Raw genomic sequence first — 15,793 nt, 5'->3', positions numbered from 1 at the left:
ACGTTTTGTTAGAAGCAGGAGCACAGCATCAATCTTATTGCTAATAGAGATGTCTAAATCAATATTCCCCTTAATGCCGAGTTGACTTCGATTAAGTAGGGGTCGCGTCTACAGGGGGCACGGAGCCCGGGAAACTTTCAAGGGCGAGAAGAGGTCTTACGTATTTCAATAAAGTAACGATTGAAGAAATCCCCTTTAACGGTTTTAATTTTTTTGTTTTTTTCTCAATTTAATTTGGGTATGAGTTATTTTGGAGCAGAGTAAAAAAATATAATGGTGCAATAGCTCAGTAATGTGATAATTATAATAATAATAAGAAATCTTTAAGTAAAGTCGAAGTCGTTGTGGCCTAAAGAATAACCGACGGCAGGTACCAATTTTTCCAATGAAATACGCACTTAACAAATGTTCACGATTGACTTCCACTTGTAATAAAAATCAATTATAATTTTCGTAATTACTGATTGACGTCTTGCTAGTCCGCACGGGTAGGTACCAACCACCACCCTGCCTATTTATGCCGTGAAGCAGTAATACGTTTCGGTTTGAAGGGCGGAGGCAGACGCTGTACTGTTAAAAGTGAGACCTTAGAACTCCAGTCTCAAGGTAAGTGGCGGCATTTACGTTGTAGATATCTATGAGTTCCGATAACCACTTAACATCAGGTGGCCCGTGAACTCGACCACCCATCGAAGCATTAAAAAAAAGTAAATCACACACAGTCAACTAGCCTCAAACTAGGATCCTCTGTACTATGAAAACCAGAGATTGATATCGTTTAATATATTAAACATCCAGATATAGAGCAGATAAACCTTCGTCACACGAATGTTTGGCTGATTTGGAAATAGAACTCACGACAAGGGCGCTAAGTACTGTTCCACTTATTTAATCAGTAGCTGTACTAATTATGTGATTGTTGAGTGGTGCTTTGCTTGTTAGGGGCGAATGTTAAAATCTACGACTATGACCCACTAATCGGCAATTTATAGTAGATAGTCGAATATACTGAGGTCACATAGGGGTACGTACCTATCTTGTGTATAAAAGTCGGAAATGCGATATTTAAGAATTTCTTCCTATTTACTGACTTTTTCTATGAAAATACTTAGTGTTTAGGAATGTACTAAGAACGAATGAAATGAGCTTGTCTGTTCGTCCAAGCAAAAGACGAAGACGAAAAGTTTTATAAGCTTAAGTTCCCGATTTCGGAACACGAAAATGTATAGTTTTTTTTGTTTTTTTTGATTGCTTAGATGGTTGGACGAGCTCACAGCCCACCTGATGTTAAGTGGTTACTGGAGCCCATGGATATCTACAACGTAAATGCGCCACCCACCTTGAGATATAAGTTCTAAGATCTCAGTATAGTTACAACGGCTGCCCCACCCTTCAAACCAAAACGCATTAATGCTTCACGGCAGAAATAGGCAGGGCGGTGGTACCTACCCGCGCGGACTCACAAGAGGTCCTACCATCAGTAATTACGCAAATTAAAATTTTGCGGGTTTCACTTTTATTACACGATGTTATTCCTTCACCGTGGAAGTCAATCGTGTACATTTGTTGAGTACGTAATTCATTAGAAAAATTGGTACCCGCCTGGGATTCGAACACAGGTGCATCGCTCAACACGAATGCACCGGACGTCTTATCTCTTAAGCCACGACGACTTCATAAGTATGTATAATATGTTTTATTAAAGTACGTTTATTTGTTGGCAGGTGTGTGCGTTGTCACAAAGGGAACGGATCTCGGAACCATTGGCCCTTACATACTCTGAAAGTCTGGGCCGGCCACTGCCTGAGGTCATCGCTCAGCCAGGCCTCTCTTACGATGAGGTGCTGCATGACGACTTTAGGTTCGACCTCAACGCTCACGATGTCATGGTCTTCTTGCACATACAGAAAACCGGTGGCACATCGTTCGGAAGACACCTGGTTATGGACCTAGATCTAAAGGTAAGTCTTATTAATTCTACCAGCTTTCATTCCGCACGTAGGGCGCGTTCACGTACAGGTAATGTATCTTTTAGTTTCTAAGAATATTGACTGCAGACGAGACTAAAGATTAATGGCTTGAAAACATGCTATTGGCAAGTTTTACTCGTCAAAGAACTCACGGTAAAACCGGTCATCTGTTTGAATCCTAAGAGCTACTTCTTTTTGAGACATATTTTTTAACTGAATCGATTTTGATGAGATACACTATATTATAATGTTACGAACATCGAAGGAGTCAGGACGAAATCAACTGAATCCTGAAACGCAGTCTGCTCTATCGGTTTCGGATGTGAAAATCTCCATGAAAAATCTACGAGAAACGTGACAGACATGTGAAGCGGTGCGAGCTTACTCAGCGAGGGCTATTACAGTAAGAGCGCGTGCGGTGACGCGGCAGAATTGATGGAGTGTTCAAAGAAAATCTCACATCACGCTCGCACCCTGACTTCCGCGCTGATTCCGCTGACGCAGCTCTGCACCGGGCCGTTTCGAACACCTTTTTCGACGTTCGTATCTATTTGTTACTCGAGCGCGGTATATTTCGATTACTTAAGCGACGCGGCCTCAAAGGACTAAGCCCGTTTCAAACGTAGCGGCTTGAATTAGCAATATTGTGCGAGACTCGTATGACTTTCAAAGTTTTGTGTGACTTAGCTCATTCATAATGGAAACGAGTTATGGGGTATTTCTGAGATATTTATGAAAATTGGGACTAAAGGGCTCTATCTAAAAATACGTTATTAAAAAATAACTAGATTTTTTTTATAACGCCATCTTGTTGTGTCTTTAAAACGGTTAGCTGCCCTCAATTAAGAAAAATAGTATCATTATTCGCCAATAGATGTCGGGAAGAGTTGATTATTGAAAACACGAATAAAACAACATTTTCTGAAAATAAATCGTAGCTAGATCGATTTATCGCCCCCGAAATCCCCTGTACACTAAATTTTATGAAAATCGTTGGAGCTGTTTCCGAGATTCAGGTTATATACATATATATTAATATACAAGAATTGCTCGTTTAAAGGTATAAGATGAAAGACATATTTTGTTTATTAATAACTAATGAAACTCGTTCACGCTCCGCTATGAAAGCAGATAAAGAAAAATAATAAGTAAAATCACAATCATAGGTTTTACTACTAAGACGATTACCGAAAAACTTGTTTTTAAATAACATCTAATTCATAAGGTCTCTGCAAAACAAAAGATAAACAGTACCGTTTCTAAATAGTGATTATTATATTAATTGTTATCGTTCGTGTGCATGCGAGAGTACATAGACACCATACATAGAGTACATATCTAGGTACATAACAGAAAACTCCCCATGTAACAGCGCCACGTATCCTGGGCGTATCTCATTGATATTCCACTGTAATAAAGTCGATTTGAATATAAATTGACACAAGTAGCTTCTTTCACGATGGCCCTCAACTACAAAATGGTATATCATTCACGCTTCCGAGATATAATTTAATATGATACCTATTTCTTTTGTAATGTGGCTCTTTTCTGTAATGAAAATCTCAGTATATCTGTTTAATAATTTATATAGATTATTACATTTAGATTGTGTTATTTGTTGTTTAGATTTCATTTTAATACATTGCTTTTCTGATGTACATATGTACTTTTTTTTGTCTTTCATAAACTGGAAAAAAACGTACTTAATGAAGCCGATTCGCCTTCGTATATGCTTTTTCAGAACGTAAATATTTTTTACTTTGTAATTTCTGTACAGATTTCAGAATAAGAAATAAATACTGAGAAAAGAATGTTGAAAGTTACGGTACTAATGTGTTGTACTCAACACGTATATAAATAGCCAATTAAAACAATATATTACTTGAGGACTACCTTTACTGTTTAATCTAACGTTTCTATATTTTTTCCGATGTGGCGGATATTTTACGGTTGTACAGTAGACGGTAAATTATTCGAAACGACGTAAATAATATAATAATGTAAATAATATAATAATATAATGACAAAAAAATGCGCGAAATTAAACCTTGTGTCTACAACACACGAAAACCAGAGAAGTGTTATTTTGTTTAAGTTTCGTTCGGTGAAAAGCCTTTTTGTTTAGATAGTAATGGTCACACAAGTGTTTTGATCGAGGTGGTTTATTCAAATCTATAGATATAAATAAAATTGGAGTGTCTGTTTGTAATATTGAAATAACCGCTTTTTACTATATGCATATGAATATATATACGGTACATACACCAAAATAACATTTTTTATAATTTTTGTCTGTCTGTCTGTCTGTGTGTTTTTGCGGCTAGTCTCCGGAACGGCTGGACCGGTTTTGACGAGACTTTCATTGATAGGTAGCTGATGATATAATGAGTAACTTTTTTTAGACTAACTTCGCCTCGCGGCATCACCCGCGGTACGACAATAACCGCGGGTAACATCGCGGGACTCAGCTATCAATAGTAAAATTTAATGTTTCCGAAGCGAAGCGAGGGCGGGTCGCTAGTCTACAGTAAACTCAATTTAGTCCAGTATGTAAAATTCGTTATATTGTCGGCAATGTAAATAAATACCTTTATAACACAAATGGTACAAAATTTGAGAATACAAAGAGGTCGTATATATTATAATTAGTTGCACTTCAAAAAATACAGTTATGTATGTAATAGTAAATCGCTATAGTAGGTATCTTAATATTGAGATGTAGGTATCTTAAATAAGAGTGTTTAGCACGTAAATCAAATAACCAGGAACGTTTCTTATTATTATCATTATTATTTTGGTAACAAACGGGCAGACGATTTTTCCTCTTATCTTTTATTTCCTTTTATTTATTTATTGCTTAGATGGGTGGACGAGCTCACAGCCCACCTGGTGCTAGGTGGTTACTGGAGCCGAAAGGCATCTACAACGTAAATGCGCCACCCACCTTGAGATATAAGTTCTAAGGTCTCAGTATAGTTAGTTACAACGGTTGTCCCACCCTTCAAACCGAAACGCATTACTACTTCACGGCAGAAATAGGCAGGGTGGTGGTACCTACCCGTACGGACTCATAAGAAGTCGTACCACCATGATGCTATCTGATGCTAAGCGATTGTCGGGCTCATAGGCACCCCATGAACCTCGAGACCACAGAATAAGGGCACAACATCTGTCCTATCTATTGGAATGCTTGATTGGTTCTCCACAGAAATATGCTACAGTGGTATAAACAGTGGTACTAACTTGTGAGGGTTCGTTGGATTCTGACACTAGTCTATTTACTTTTATCCATAAAATCCTCACCTTAATAACCTGGTCTGATTTTAATAAATCTGAATAATGTTACCAAGTTCCTATTTCGTAGTAAGATCACGTACCGACACTATGAATGTTGGAATATAGTAGACTTGGATATGAGTTTAGAGCTACATATATACGTACTACGTCCAGGGCTCTTTTTAGACTGGAAACGAGGCCACGTGTTTTCAACCGCCCTGTAAATATTTTAACGCTCTCCCAAGTTTTGGCAGTCATCGTCGCCGCCTACAATATCAAGAGTCGTTTTGACGCATTTTTTTGCACAACTTCAGGCATCCGTGACAGCGAATTTTATGTTTGAAAATTGGGTTAGGTAGAGACGAAAAATAGAAATTGATATGGCTTAATGGGGAAAAGTTTATTTCGGCGTACTGGTGTCGAAATGTGCGACTATGGGTTAGCTTAGAATTCTCTGATAGATATTTTTAAGTATCTATCACTATAAGTGTCATCGTATAGTAACACTTAAATTGGCAACAGTTATGATGTACACATTATCATGTAGTTAGTATACAGACAAGGAAAAGGCATTGGATAAAACTTTCATTAAAATTTGTTTTTTTTTTTCATTTTATTATATACTTTCTGGAATTAACCAATAGGAAATTTTCGGATATTTTGATGAAAATGTTTTTTTTGGAAATGGCGCGGCGATTTCTTATTTTTTTCTCATGCAAACAAACCCAAGAAAGGTAAACAAACTGTTAAGTGTACTTCATTTTTGTTTATTTCTCAGTAATATATTGCACGCTTTTACATGTGCAAACTCGATTATTCTCACTGATTCAATCAATGCCCTTTATTACTCAATATTTTTTATACGCTGCAAACATTTCAATTGAATTTATTTTTAACGAGCTAAATACAATACTATGAAATGAATAGGAATGTTTTGTTCCGTTTGGTGGTTGAACCATTAAAACTACAAGTCCGTTAATTACAATAGAACTTATGCCTTTCATATCGAACGCTGCTTATGTGTGAGCACGCGATGTAATACTAAAGTTTTATTGCTGCATGTCAGTTTATTATATACTCGTAGTTAAGTTTCTAGTTCTGCAGCTTTATGCATTTGCATGACTGTAAATAAATAATTGTAAAGCAATATATATTCTAATACTTTCAACAATGTTCTTTGTGTGTACGGATTTAAAAAATATTATTCGTTACTTTGATCCCAGAGGTGACTGTATTTACTCGTGCTTCCAAGCCATCAATCAGATACACTGCTGTCTTAACAATCTTATTAACAGGATATTTGTGTTTATTAAATGTCTATTGAAGTATTACAATTACCTACCTGAATAACTAGAAATCGCACAAGCAAAAAGCGCGTATTTTAATTCCACGAAACATAATTGGGACGAATTGTTTATGCCTATTACAGTAATATTAAAATCTTTGTATGTTTGTAATTAACATCAATTAGTTACTGTATGAAATTCTGAAACACTAAAAGTTTAAAGTCGGTAGGCAGCGGCTTGGCTCTGCCCCTGGCATTGCTGAAGTCCATCGGCGACGGTAACCACTCACCATAAGGTGGGCCGTATGCTCGTATGCCTGCCTACAAGGGCAATAAAAAAAAAAGTTGATATCTATGTCTAAAGCGTTTTCAAGGGACCCTTTTGGGAGCTAACAGCGGTTGTCCGTCTGACTTTGCACGTTCGTTCTTCGAGCGAACGATACCGATTTCATTTGTAATTTCCGCACACAGTACGTGCACCCCTCAAAGAGCTCACGCTCACTGGAGGAAATGAAAATCCTTCTCGTTTAAATCGAGCTCGCAAATGTCCCTTTTCTCATAAAACTCTGTAAAAATATAATAATTCGTTAACTGTGAACATTTTGCACAGAGATGTAATTTAACTACTTTTTCAGAGGCCGTGCAACTGTCAACGGGCGCGAAAAAGATGCCATTGTTTTCGACCTCACAGCAACGAAATATGGCTCTTTTCGAGATACTCCACCGGCTGGAAGTAAGTACCTACCGACCTTTTGTTACATAATTTAGAAAGTGATAAAATTTCTTCACGGACGACTCTACTACGACTCATAACGTTTTAGGGTGAGTATGCTTAATATTCCGTTCGTAATTATTTTTTTGTCATTGAAATTTCGGGTCAGGAGGTGGAGTTATATGGAGTAGTAACAAACTGTGTAAACTGCAACACATGTGTCTCATTGTGTACTGGTAACCATTTTGACATGTTGACAAAGAGCTGAGGCCATAGACTTATATAGTAGGGACACGACATATTGTTCTATACGTACAATTGCTTATATAAATAGCACCCATTTTGAAGGCACACTCATAAACATATATCTATCTCGTTCTTACTCAGTACTTTAACTCGCAGGAAAACAATATAACAGTATTTCAGTGCGTACATAAAATGAAACATGAATATACGTAAATGTCTCCGTCTCCGTCTAATGAGGCCGAAAATCCGCCATGTTTAGCGCGCCAAATGTCATTGTCACGTCAGTTCGGCCGTCTGTTTTGGGTTGTACATTATTTATTGACTTTGATATCGATTTAATATGATTGCTTATATAAAATTTCTAGTTTTATCATGCTTAAAACATACAAAAATAATAATTAAAATATATTTTATAGGATCTCAAGAAAGTCGATGCCCCAAAACTATTATCTATATATATATTTAAATTCATTATGGAGCCCTCATCCGAAAAATCGGACACCATTTTTCGGTCGGAATCTATTAATCATGACACTAATCATAAATACCTCTTTAAAATATGTCATCAAAACATATTTAGACATTCTGTTTAGATATTTCGGGAAAAAGGCTACCGACAAAATCTCTTCGGAACTATTTAAATAAAATAGTTTTATTCCGCAGTGAATAAAACACTATTGTAAATTCGTTAAATATTTAATAATTAAGTGATTTTAGAGAGGAAGTCACAAGGAATGACGTTTGTAATTTCATTAACGAATAAATGTTCTGTAGGTGTTTTTTTTTATCAGGCGGTCCCTTGATAAGTTTAAAATTTGAATCACTTTCAAGTGAGAATGATTCAAATGGTGCAGTGCACCTTCCTTGAGGTGCACTGCGGTAGTCTGTTACGGACTTTAGAGTCAGCAAAACAATTAAAATAGATTGTAATAGTCTAAGAAAAACACGTACTCAAAATACGATAACATTCAGCATGCTAGAAATGGGCTGATGGCACTGTACTATGCCATATCTTTATGTTTTGCGGCAAACGACAACTTTATAAAATCAGTGTAGCAAATTTTAAAAATCGTCATATCGTTTACTTGGAGAATTTGAAGCACGAACTCGTCTTAGATTTCACATAATATCTAAATCACATCATCTTTGCACATAACAATATACTTAATTCCTATTAAAGTATAAATTCTACAAATACATTCATACTCAACAATATTTAAAATAAAATAAGCCAAGAACGTTTATCGATAAAACCTACTAACATTAAAATCTTCTGGGCAGCACTAAAACCGCCATGTTTTGTGGCCAGATGACGTCACAGTGGCACGAATTTTTTGTTGACGTTTCATTTCCATAGGTTTCCTACTTCAGTGGCTGAGGCCCTCATGCCGCGATATTCATGTCGTACCTAGTTATTATTTCGAGCGTCGAATTTGAATATGAATTATTATGAGTAGCGTGGAGACAAGTGGAACGTTTGATTACATCAGCGGCGCCGCCGTGGATGCGTCCTTGATTTCATCTATGCCCAGTCCCGTATTGGGCATGTAAATGTGTCGAATGTACATAAATAGACAGTACGTGTACATCGTATCATGCAAATCACTTCTCCTGACTATTGTTCGGCGCCCTTGGGGTATGTACGGCCGATTGTTAGAACGTGGCAAGCATTCTTATTTAAAACGAATTTTATATTGACCAATCAGACTACGAAATTTATGGTAATCGATATTTGATGTTTGAATTTGTATGTAACGTAAGATGTTCTAATAGTCGTCAATTACGTACACATTTCGATAGTGGCTAATGAGCCAAAATGTATGCAATATGATTTCATGGAAGGATCGTTATGAATGTAATGATATATCCATTTGTAGAATAATCCAACGATTACTTTCTCTGCTTTCCGCGAATTACCATGGAAATGGCTTCATTTACGAAATACTTTATTACGAAATAAAGTTGAATGTTGTCATTGTCTAAGATCGCAGCCCTTGCCGCGAACGCTGTGAAATTCTCAGCTTTTTCCTTTATTCCTTCAACAGTCTCATTCTTTGAATTATTTTGTGCCACTCAGAATAGGACTATGAAAAAGTAATGTTTAAAGTTTGTGATTTTTAAAAACAGGCTCGTGTCGGCTTGGCTTTTTGCCAATAAGATTAATCTTTTTTGCATAATAAATCGCGTACTGTAATAAAGTAAGAACATATCTCTAGATTTTGTGTACAGTTGAAGGTTTTGTTGTCCTTTAAGTATGAAATATGAACAGCATGGCTTTGTCGCGCCTACGTCTGCGAGTCTATGGAGAAAAAAAAACCTTGAACATACTTTATGATTTAAGTTAACTTTAATTTAGTTTCAAACATCTGCTCGAAATAAGTCGCCCTATATTTTGGAACATATAAAAGAGCTAGGCGGTTAACAAGCCATGTAAGGTCCTTTTTTTGTCACAATGATATATTAATATGTATTATAAGCGTTGTATGAGATCGTACGTGTAGGAATAGAAGGTATTGTAAGATTTTTACACAAACGACACGGAAACTTTGTGAGTGGCAACACTGGCAACTTTTAACGAATGTACCTTTTCAACTTTTTCAATTTTTCCTTTTCGTATGAGAAATATTTGAGAGAAGAGAGAGGATTTTCAATGGCCAATTAATATCCATACAGTTCATCCTGTGTTATTTGTTAAGGTAGATGAGCTTTTTTTAATACGCTTTTATTAGCTTCAGACGTATGTATGTTTGTAACGGAATCTTTGAACATGATTTTGACCCCCTTCAAAACGTCGGTTTAACTCGAAATTTGGTATACTTATTAAGGATCGATGACAATCAAATATTAAAAAAAAAGAAAAAAAAATTGAAAAAATTGAAATTCAACTAAAAAATGATTTTTTTTTTAATAAATTTGAATTAAAAATAGTGTAAGAAAAAATTGATTTTATTGTAAAAAAAGCGTGAGCGAAACGAATTTGCTTTAGAATTATTTAGCATATTTGCATATCAACAAATTTGATGAATGTAGAGTAGATTACAAATTACAATTACAAATTTAGTACTAAATAATATAAATGTGTAGGATCTCTTGTGAGTCCGCGCGGGTAGGTACCACCACCCTGCCTATTTCTGCCGTGAAGCAGTGATGCGTTTCGGTTTGAAGGGTGGGGCAGGCGTTGTAACTATACTTGAGACCTTAGAGTTTATATCTCAAGGTGGGTGGCGCATTTACGTTGTAGATGTCTATGGGCTCTAGTAACTTCTTAACACCGGATAGGCTGTGAGCTTGTACACCCATCTTAAGTAATAAAAAAAAGAACAAATTATTATTACAATTAGTTTTAAGCCATATCCCTACCAGTACAATGTCAACAGCACGGCTCACCCTAAAATATGTCGGATTGAAAACAAGCAAAAGTTCCACAATCATATATGGTACTGTCGGCCATCTGTTTAAGGTTCTCCGTACACTCATAGAGCGTGGTGCTACACTGGATACATCATAAGCATTTGACTGTAGATTATGTACACAGATGTTGTGTACACATTCTGAACAAGAGCTACAAAGGGTCATTTATATTTACGTTCATGTCTTATAGGTCGAACCGAACTCGGTGTCTACATAACGATCCATTCAAACACTCGGCCACATTGAATATTTTATTCATTATACTTAATCTCTAGCGAGCAAACAACCCGGAGATTCCGACGTAATTGATTTTATGCATAGCTGTGTCAACAAAGAACTCGGTTGAGGAGCTTACAATTTGAAACAAGCTTTTTAATGCTCTTAGAAGGTCGTTAGTGTATTCTCACGGGCTAAAGGTGGCGTTAGTATCGTCGGTTGGCATGTAAGCTATTAATTTGATAGCAGAAGGCGCACGGGACCTCCCAAGTGGAACTCGGTCGGAGAGAGGTCGCATGAAACTCATAACCTTTTTTTGACTATCTATATCATTTTAAACGTCACGATTAAGGTCATTCTTCATATTTATGGGCAGTTTGCACAATAACTGTTTTGAATTTGATAAAGATGTTAATGTTTGGGCATGCGATATGATGGCCTACCGCTTGTTATGTGATGACGGAAGCCGATAGTCAACATATAGTAATATAAGTTGATATGTATTATATGATCAAAGGTGCCATTGGTTAACATGCCCCTCTAAAACTTGAACGCATATTTCCTTCTCGACAGGGTAGTAATATCAGCTCATATAGACTCACAATAAGCTGACACAATGCTTAAGGTAGACAGGATAGTAGTATCAACTTATATAGACTCACAATAAGCTGACACAATGCTTAAGGTAAGAAATCTACCTATAGATAACAGCCCACTGATTTTCTCGCCATCTGCTCAGTGGGTCGCGATTCCGGTCTTATGGTAGACTCTGCGAAGCACTGCTCTTGCTTTTTTTTATTTTTTTATTGCTTAGATGGGTGGACGAGCTCACGGCCCACCTGGTGTTAAGTGGTTACTGGAACCCATAGACATCTACAACGTAAATGCGCCCCCCACCTTGAGATATAAGTTTTAAGGTCTCAAGTATAGTACAACAGCTGCCCCACCCTTCAAACCGAAACGCATTACTGCTTCACGGCTGTAATAGGCAGAGTGGTGGTATCTACCCGTGCGGACTCACAAGAGATCCTACCACCAGTAATTGCAGAATTTGCTAAGACTAGTGTTAGGAAATTTTCTCAGGTTTAGGCCGTCGGTTTACCTAATCGTCTGTGCGTAGCTGGAATAGCCTCTACCAGCCAATAAGTATGGAAATAAATATTTAGGAAATTAGTGTCACTGGGACATTTACTAAATGCAATGTTGATGTTGCAGTAGTTGCAGATGTTGGGGAAGTTTCAGTAGTAGGTCAAAATCAGGGTCGCATATTTCGTTAATCGACTGAGAGACTTCTTATCACGTAAGCACATTGTTCTCTACATTCCAAATATAATAATTAGTTGGGACTAAAGTCTGGTACTTTGTACACGGTACCTAGAGCACGATAAGAATGTCGAATGTTATTAAGTCGTCCCCATTCAGATAACTCGTACCGTTTTTATTTTTTTCACGGGCCACCGGGCTTGTTTATTGAATACTTCAGATAACTATCGGCGTGCACTAATGAAAAGGCTCGTTCGTTCCGTCTATCGTAAAATGTTTCGAGCGAATGTCCAATCATTCGAATTAAAATCGTTACGCCATTATTCGGTTATTTGCGGACTCATTCATTTTGATAGTTCCATCAGTATCAATCTGGAGTCTGTCACAATTGTCGGTTGTTGGATTGTGTCGAAACGGCGACCGTAACGAGTTTGGTCCTGTCTCGTTTCGCGCTATCGGGCCCCTCAATCTGTCATGTCTTCCCCAGCCGAACGACGCCCGGTGTGCTGTTATCGCGCCATCGTAAATTAACACAAATTATCCTTTACCACTTATGATAACGTCAGCTCATTTATTCGTGTCACAGGATACAGCCTTATTTTTTTTTTATGTCTATTTGATTCTCGGAACTCCGCTAGATAGATAATGTGTAATGAAAAATATAAATAATCGCCGTAAACTCGTTATTTGTGTGTCATATGTAATTGGAGTAATGTGACTTGATGTTCACTGATTAGTGGATTACATGAAACATTAAAAAGACGGGTTACTATGTAATTTACAAATAACGAAATATATATACATCACTGTATAGAATTCTGCATAGCTGTCATGCAAAATTTTTGATGTGAAACCGATTTCTGGCGTGGCGATGCATGCAGTGGCGACGCGTCGCAACGCTATATGATGGTATATATATACAGTCTATATGCAGTAGCGTGCAAGGTGTGGCGACGCGTCGCCATGCGCAATCGACTGTGCGATTCTCTCCCACTCGATCCGGCGTTAAGCCATCTCTCTCGCTACACTGAGCTCGGATACCTATAGTGTATACTCCGTAGTGTATACAGTGTTGTTTACTACAGTACACATAACCTGTGTTTTATTTGAAAACAAATTATTTTTTCGTAATATTTTATTTTATCATTATGACATATTTAGTTCCTATTACAATCTGTTCTTTTCTGCATATTACTTTTACAAAATAATATCGATGTTTCACATCTGCCAGGCGTCCCGTGACGGCTCACATATTATTTTTTAAACTTAGTTGCAAGTCATGAATTGTTACAAGGCTTGGCTGGTTTTGAAGAGCTGCCAAATCATGTACTAAGCCCCCAGTTAATGCTGAGGTCTGGGTGACGTTGACCCGAAGACTGTTAAGTGGACCATATGCTCGTCTGCTTTTTGTACATAAACATAAATTTTACACCTTCTAGGTTTACAAAACTGTAAGTGATTAAAACTAATTTTACGGTATAATATCGAGTTTTTCATTGTCATAATACTATTATTTTTGACGTTTTCAATAGTTTATAGTTTTTGAGGTCACGGAGGATCGGGAATTAAACTTTAAAAGTAGTTTTAATTATGTCTACGACATTTGAAAACCCGAGGAAATTAATTATTAGCAACTAATTCAAATATGTGTGATTAAGTTTGTTTATGTTTAATATTTTTTTCCTGTCTACTTGAAAATATAAAGATAAAAATACAATACATAATATGCAAAATAAAATACTTGATTCCAATTATCTAGTTGTTTATACTGATAAAAGAATTATTTCTTAGAAAGATACTTCCAAAATATTTAAAAAAAAAAGTATGTGTTTTTTATAAATTCTGTCCTGACAATTGCGAAGAAATAAATCAGCGGAACCAATCCAAACGCTCTTCAATAAATGTTTTTAATTTTGTATTTTCAAAAAGCTTACATTATCTGACTATACTGAGACCTTAGAACTTATATCTCAAGGTGGGTGGCGCATTTACGTTGTAGATGTCTATGGGCTCCAGTAACCACTTAATATCAGGTGGTCTGTGAGCTCGTCCACCCATCTAAGCAATAAAAAAAAAACGTACACGGTATTTCAAATCTAACTTATGCACTTTGTAAAAAAAAAACCATTTTGTATTTGGCATGAAGATCGTCGTTCAAATGAACTTTAACATTTGAATTTCCTTATAAAAAGACCCGTGCGGGAACCTGTGCTCTATAATTCAGTGAATTTGCATAATATTTAGCCATTGTAATTTTAAATTTAGAAACTCAAATGCTACATTTGTGTAATAATGAATTCATTATTAGCTCGTTTTCAAACCGGTTGTACGTGCTTTTAAGCGTTGACAGTAAGGATTGCATGGATCCGAATTTGAAGATTGATTCGTCGATTATTCAATATGTAGGACACATTTACACAAAAATCTTCGTTTGGTATTTAAATTTATTGATCTTATTTTATAATTAACTAATGTAAACGTTCATTAATTTATAGTATTAAGTAAATACATATGGACATCTATGTCAATAAATATGTTCCTTTTCTGGTCGCACTTACTAGAACACTTTTCCGTAAAACTTTATGGATTATAATTTTAGGAATCTATACTTAATATATAAATCTACAGTGGTTTTTACGGATGTTCCGTTATAACTACTGAACCATGCATCCGATTGACTTGAAACTTGGTATCCATGTAGAAAATACATGTACTTAATGGATAGGCTAATATTTATATGAGTGTTGGACTCCCTACACCAGTTGCGGGGGCGTTAATAATGAGAATCTGTGGGGGTGAGAAATAATAATGTTAATTTTAAATGCCCAGCGAAGCGGACAAGTACAGCTAGTAGCTTATAAATAGGAAGAGCTTAAAGAAATTCAAGTTAATGTACTAGAGTAATACTTACTTAGTGTGTATGTTTATTTTACTCGCTACCTATACGACCTTATCCACTACATTTGAATAATTTCAATTATATAATATTATGATTGTAATTTGAGTCATAAGTTTATCAAAGTAATCGTGTGCTTTTTAAACTTGCTACAACGTATATAGTATAATATGCATATTATCTTTTTCTCGGTTTAGCAAAAGTTTAAATTTTTTAATTTTTTATTTATTGCATATTTGGGTGAACGAGCTCACAGCCCACCTGGTGCTAAGTGGTTATCGGAGCCCAAAGACATCTACGACCTTAATGCCGCCACCCACCTTGAGATATGAGTAATAAGTTCTCAGTATAGTTACAACGGCTGCCAGACCCATCAAACCGTAATGCATTACTGCTTCACGCCAGAAATAGGCAGGGTGGTGAGACCTACTCGTTTATTTCTCTAACTTTATATTTTAATAAAAATACTTACTAAAATTATCAACGTACACCGTATGTAAGAATGAAATTAAAAATTG

The 15,793-nt window shown here is 36.3% G+C and overlaps 1 protein-coding gene and 1 long non-coding RNA gene across 2 annotated transcripts in view; both read left to right on the top strand.

Annotated features, from left to right (window-relative positions):
• The window catches only part of Hs6st (heparan sulfate 6-O-sulfotransferase), a 114,022-nt gene that overhangs the window by 23,181 nt on the left and 75,048 nt on the right, over positions 1-15,793 (top strand). The window contains exons 2-3 of the mRNA XM_089733315.1: positions 1,725-1,961; positions 7,167-7,264. Coding sequence (XP_089589441.1) covers positions 1,725-1,961; positions 7,167-7,264 — 335 coding nt within the window. The remainder of the gene's footprint in view (positions 1-1,724; positions 1,962-7,166; positions 7,265-15,793) is intronic.
• LOC149501503 (uncharacterized) lies at positions 7,278-10,356 on the top strand. The gene is made up of 2 exons (XR_016324257.1): positions 7,278-7,512; positions 8,869-10,356. It is a non-coding gene; the product is annotated as an uncharacterized LOC149501503 (long non-coding RNA).

Source organism: Bombyx mandarina, chromosome 15, assembly GCF_030267445.1.
Source record: "Bombyx mandarina strain Sakado chromosome 15, ASM3026744v2".
Lineage (NCBI taxonomy): Eukaryota > Metazoa > Arthropoda > Insecta > Lepidoptera > Bombycidae > Bombyx > Bombyx mandarina.
Note: the sequence above shows the minus strand (reverse complement) of the source record. Positions and strands in the feature narration are given on the sequence as shown.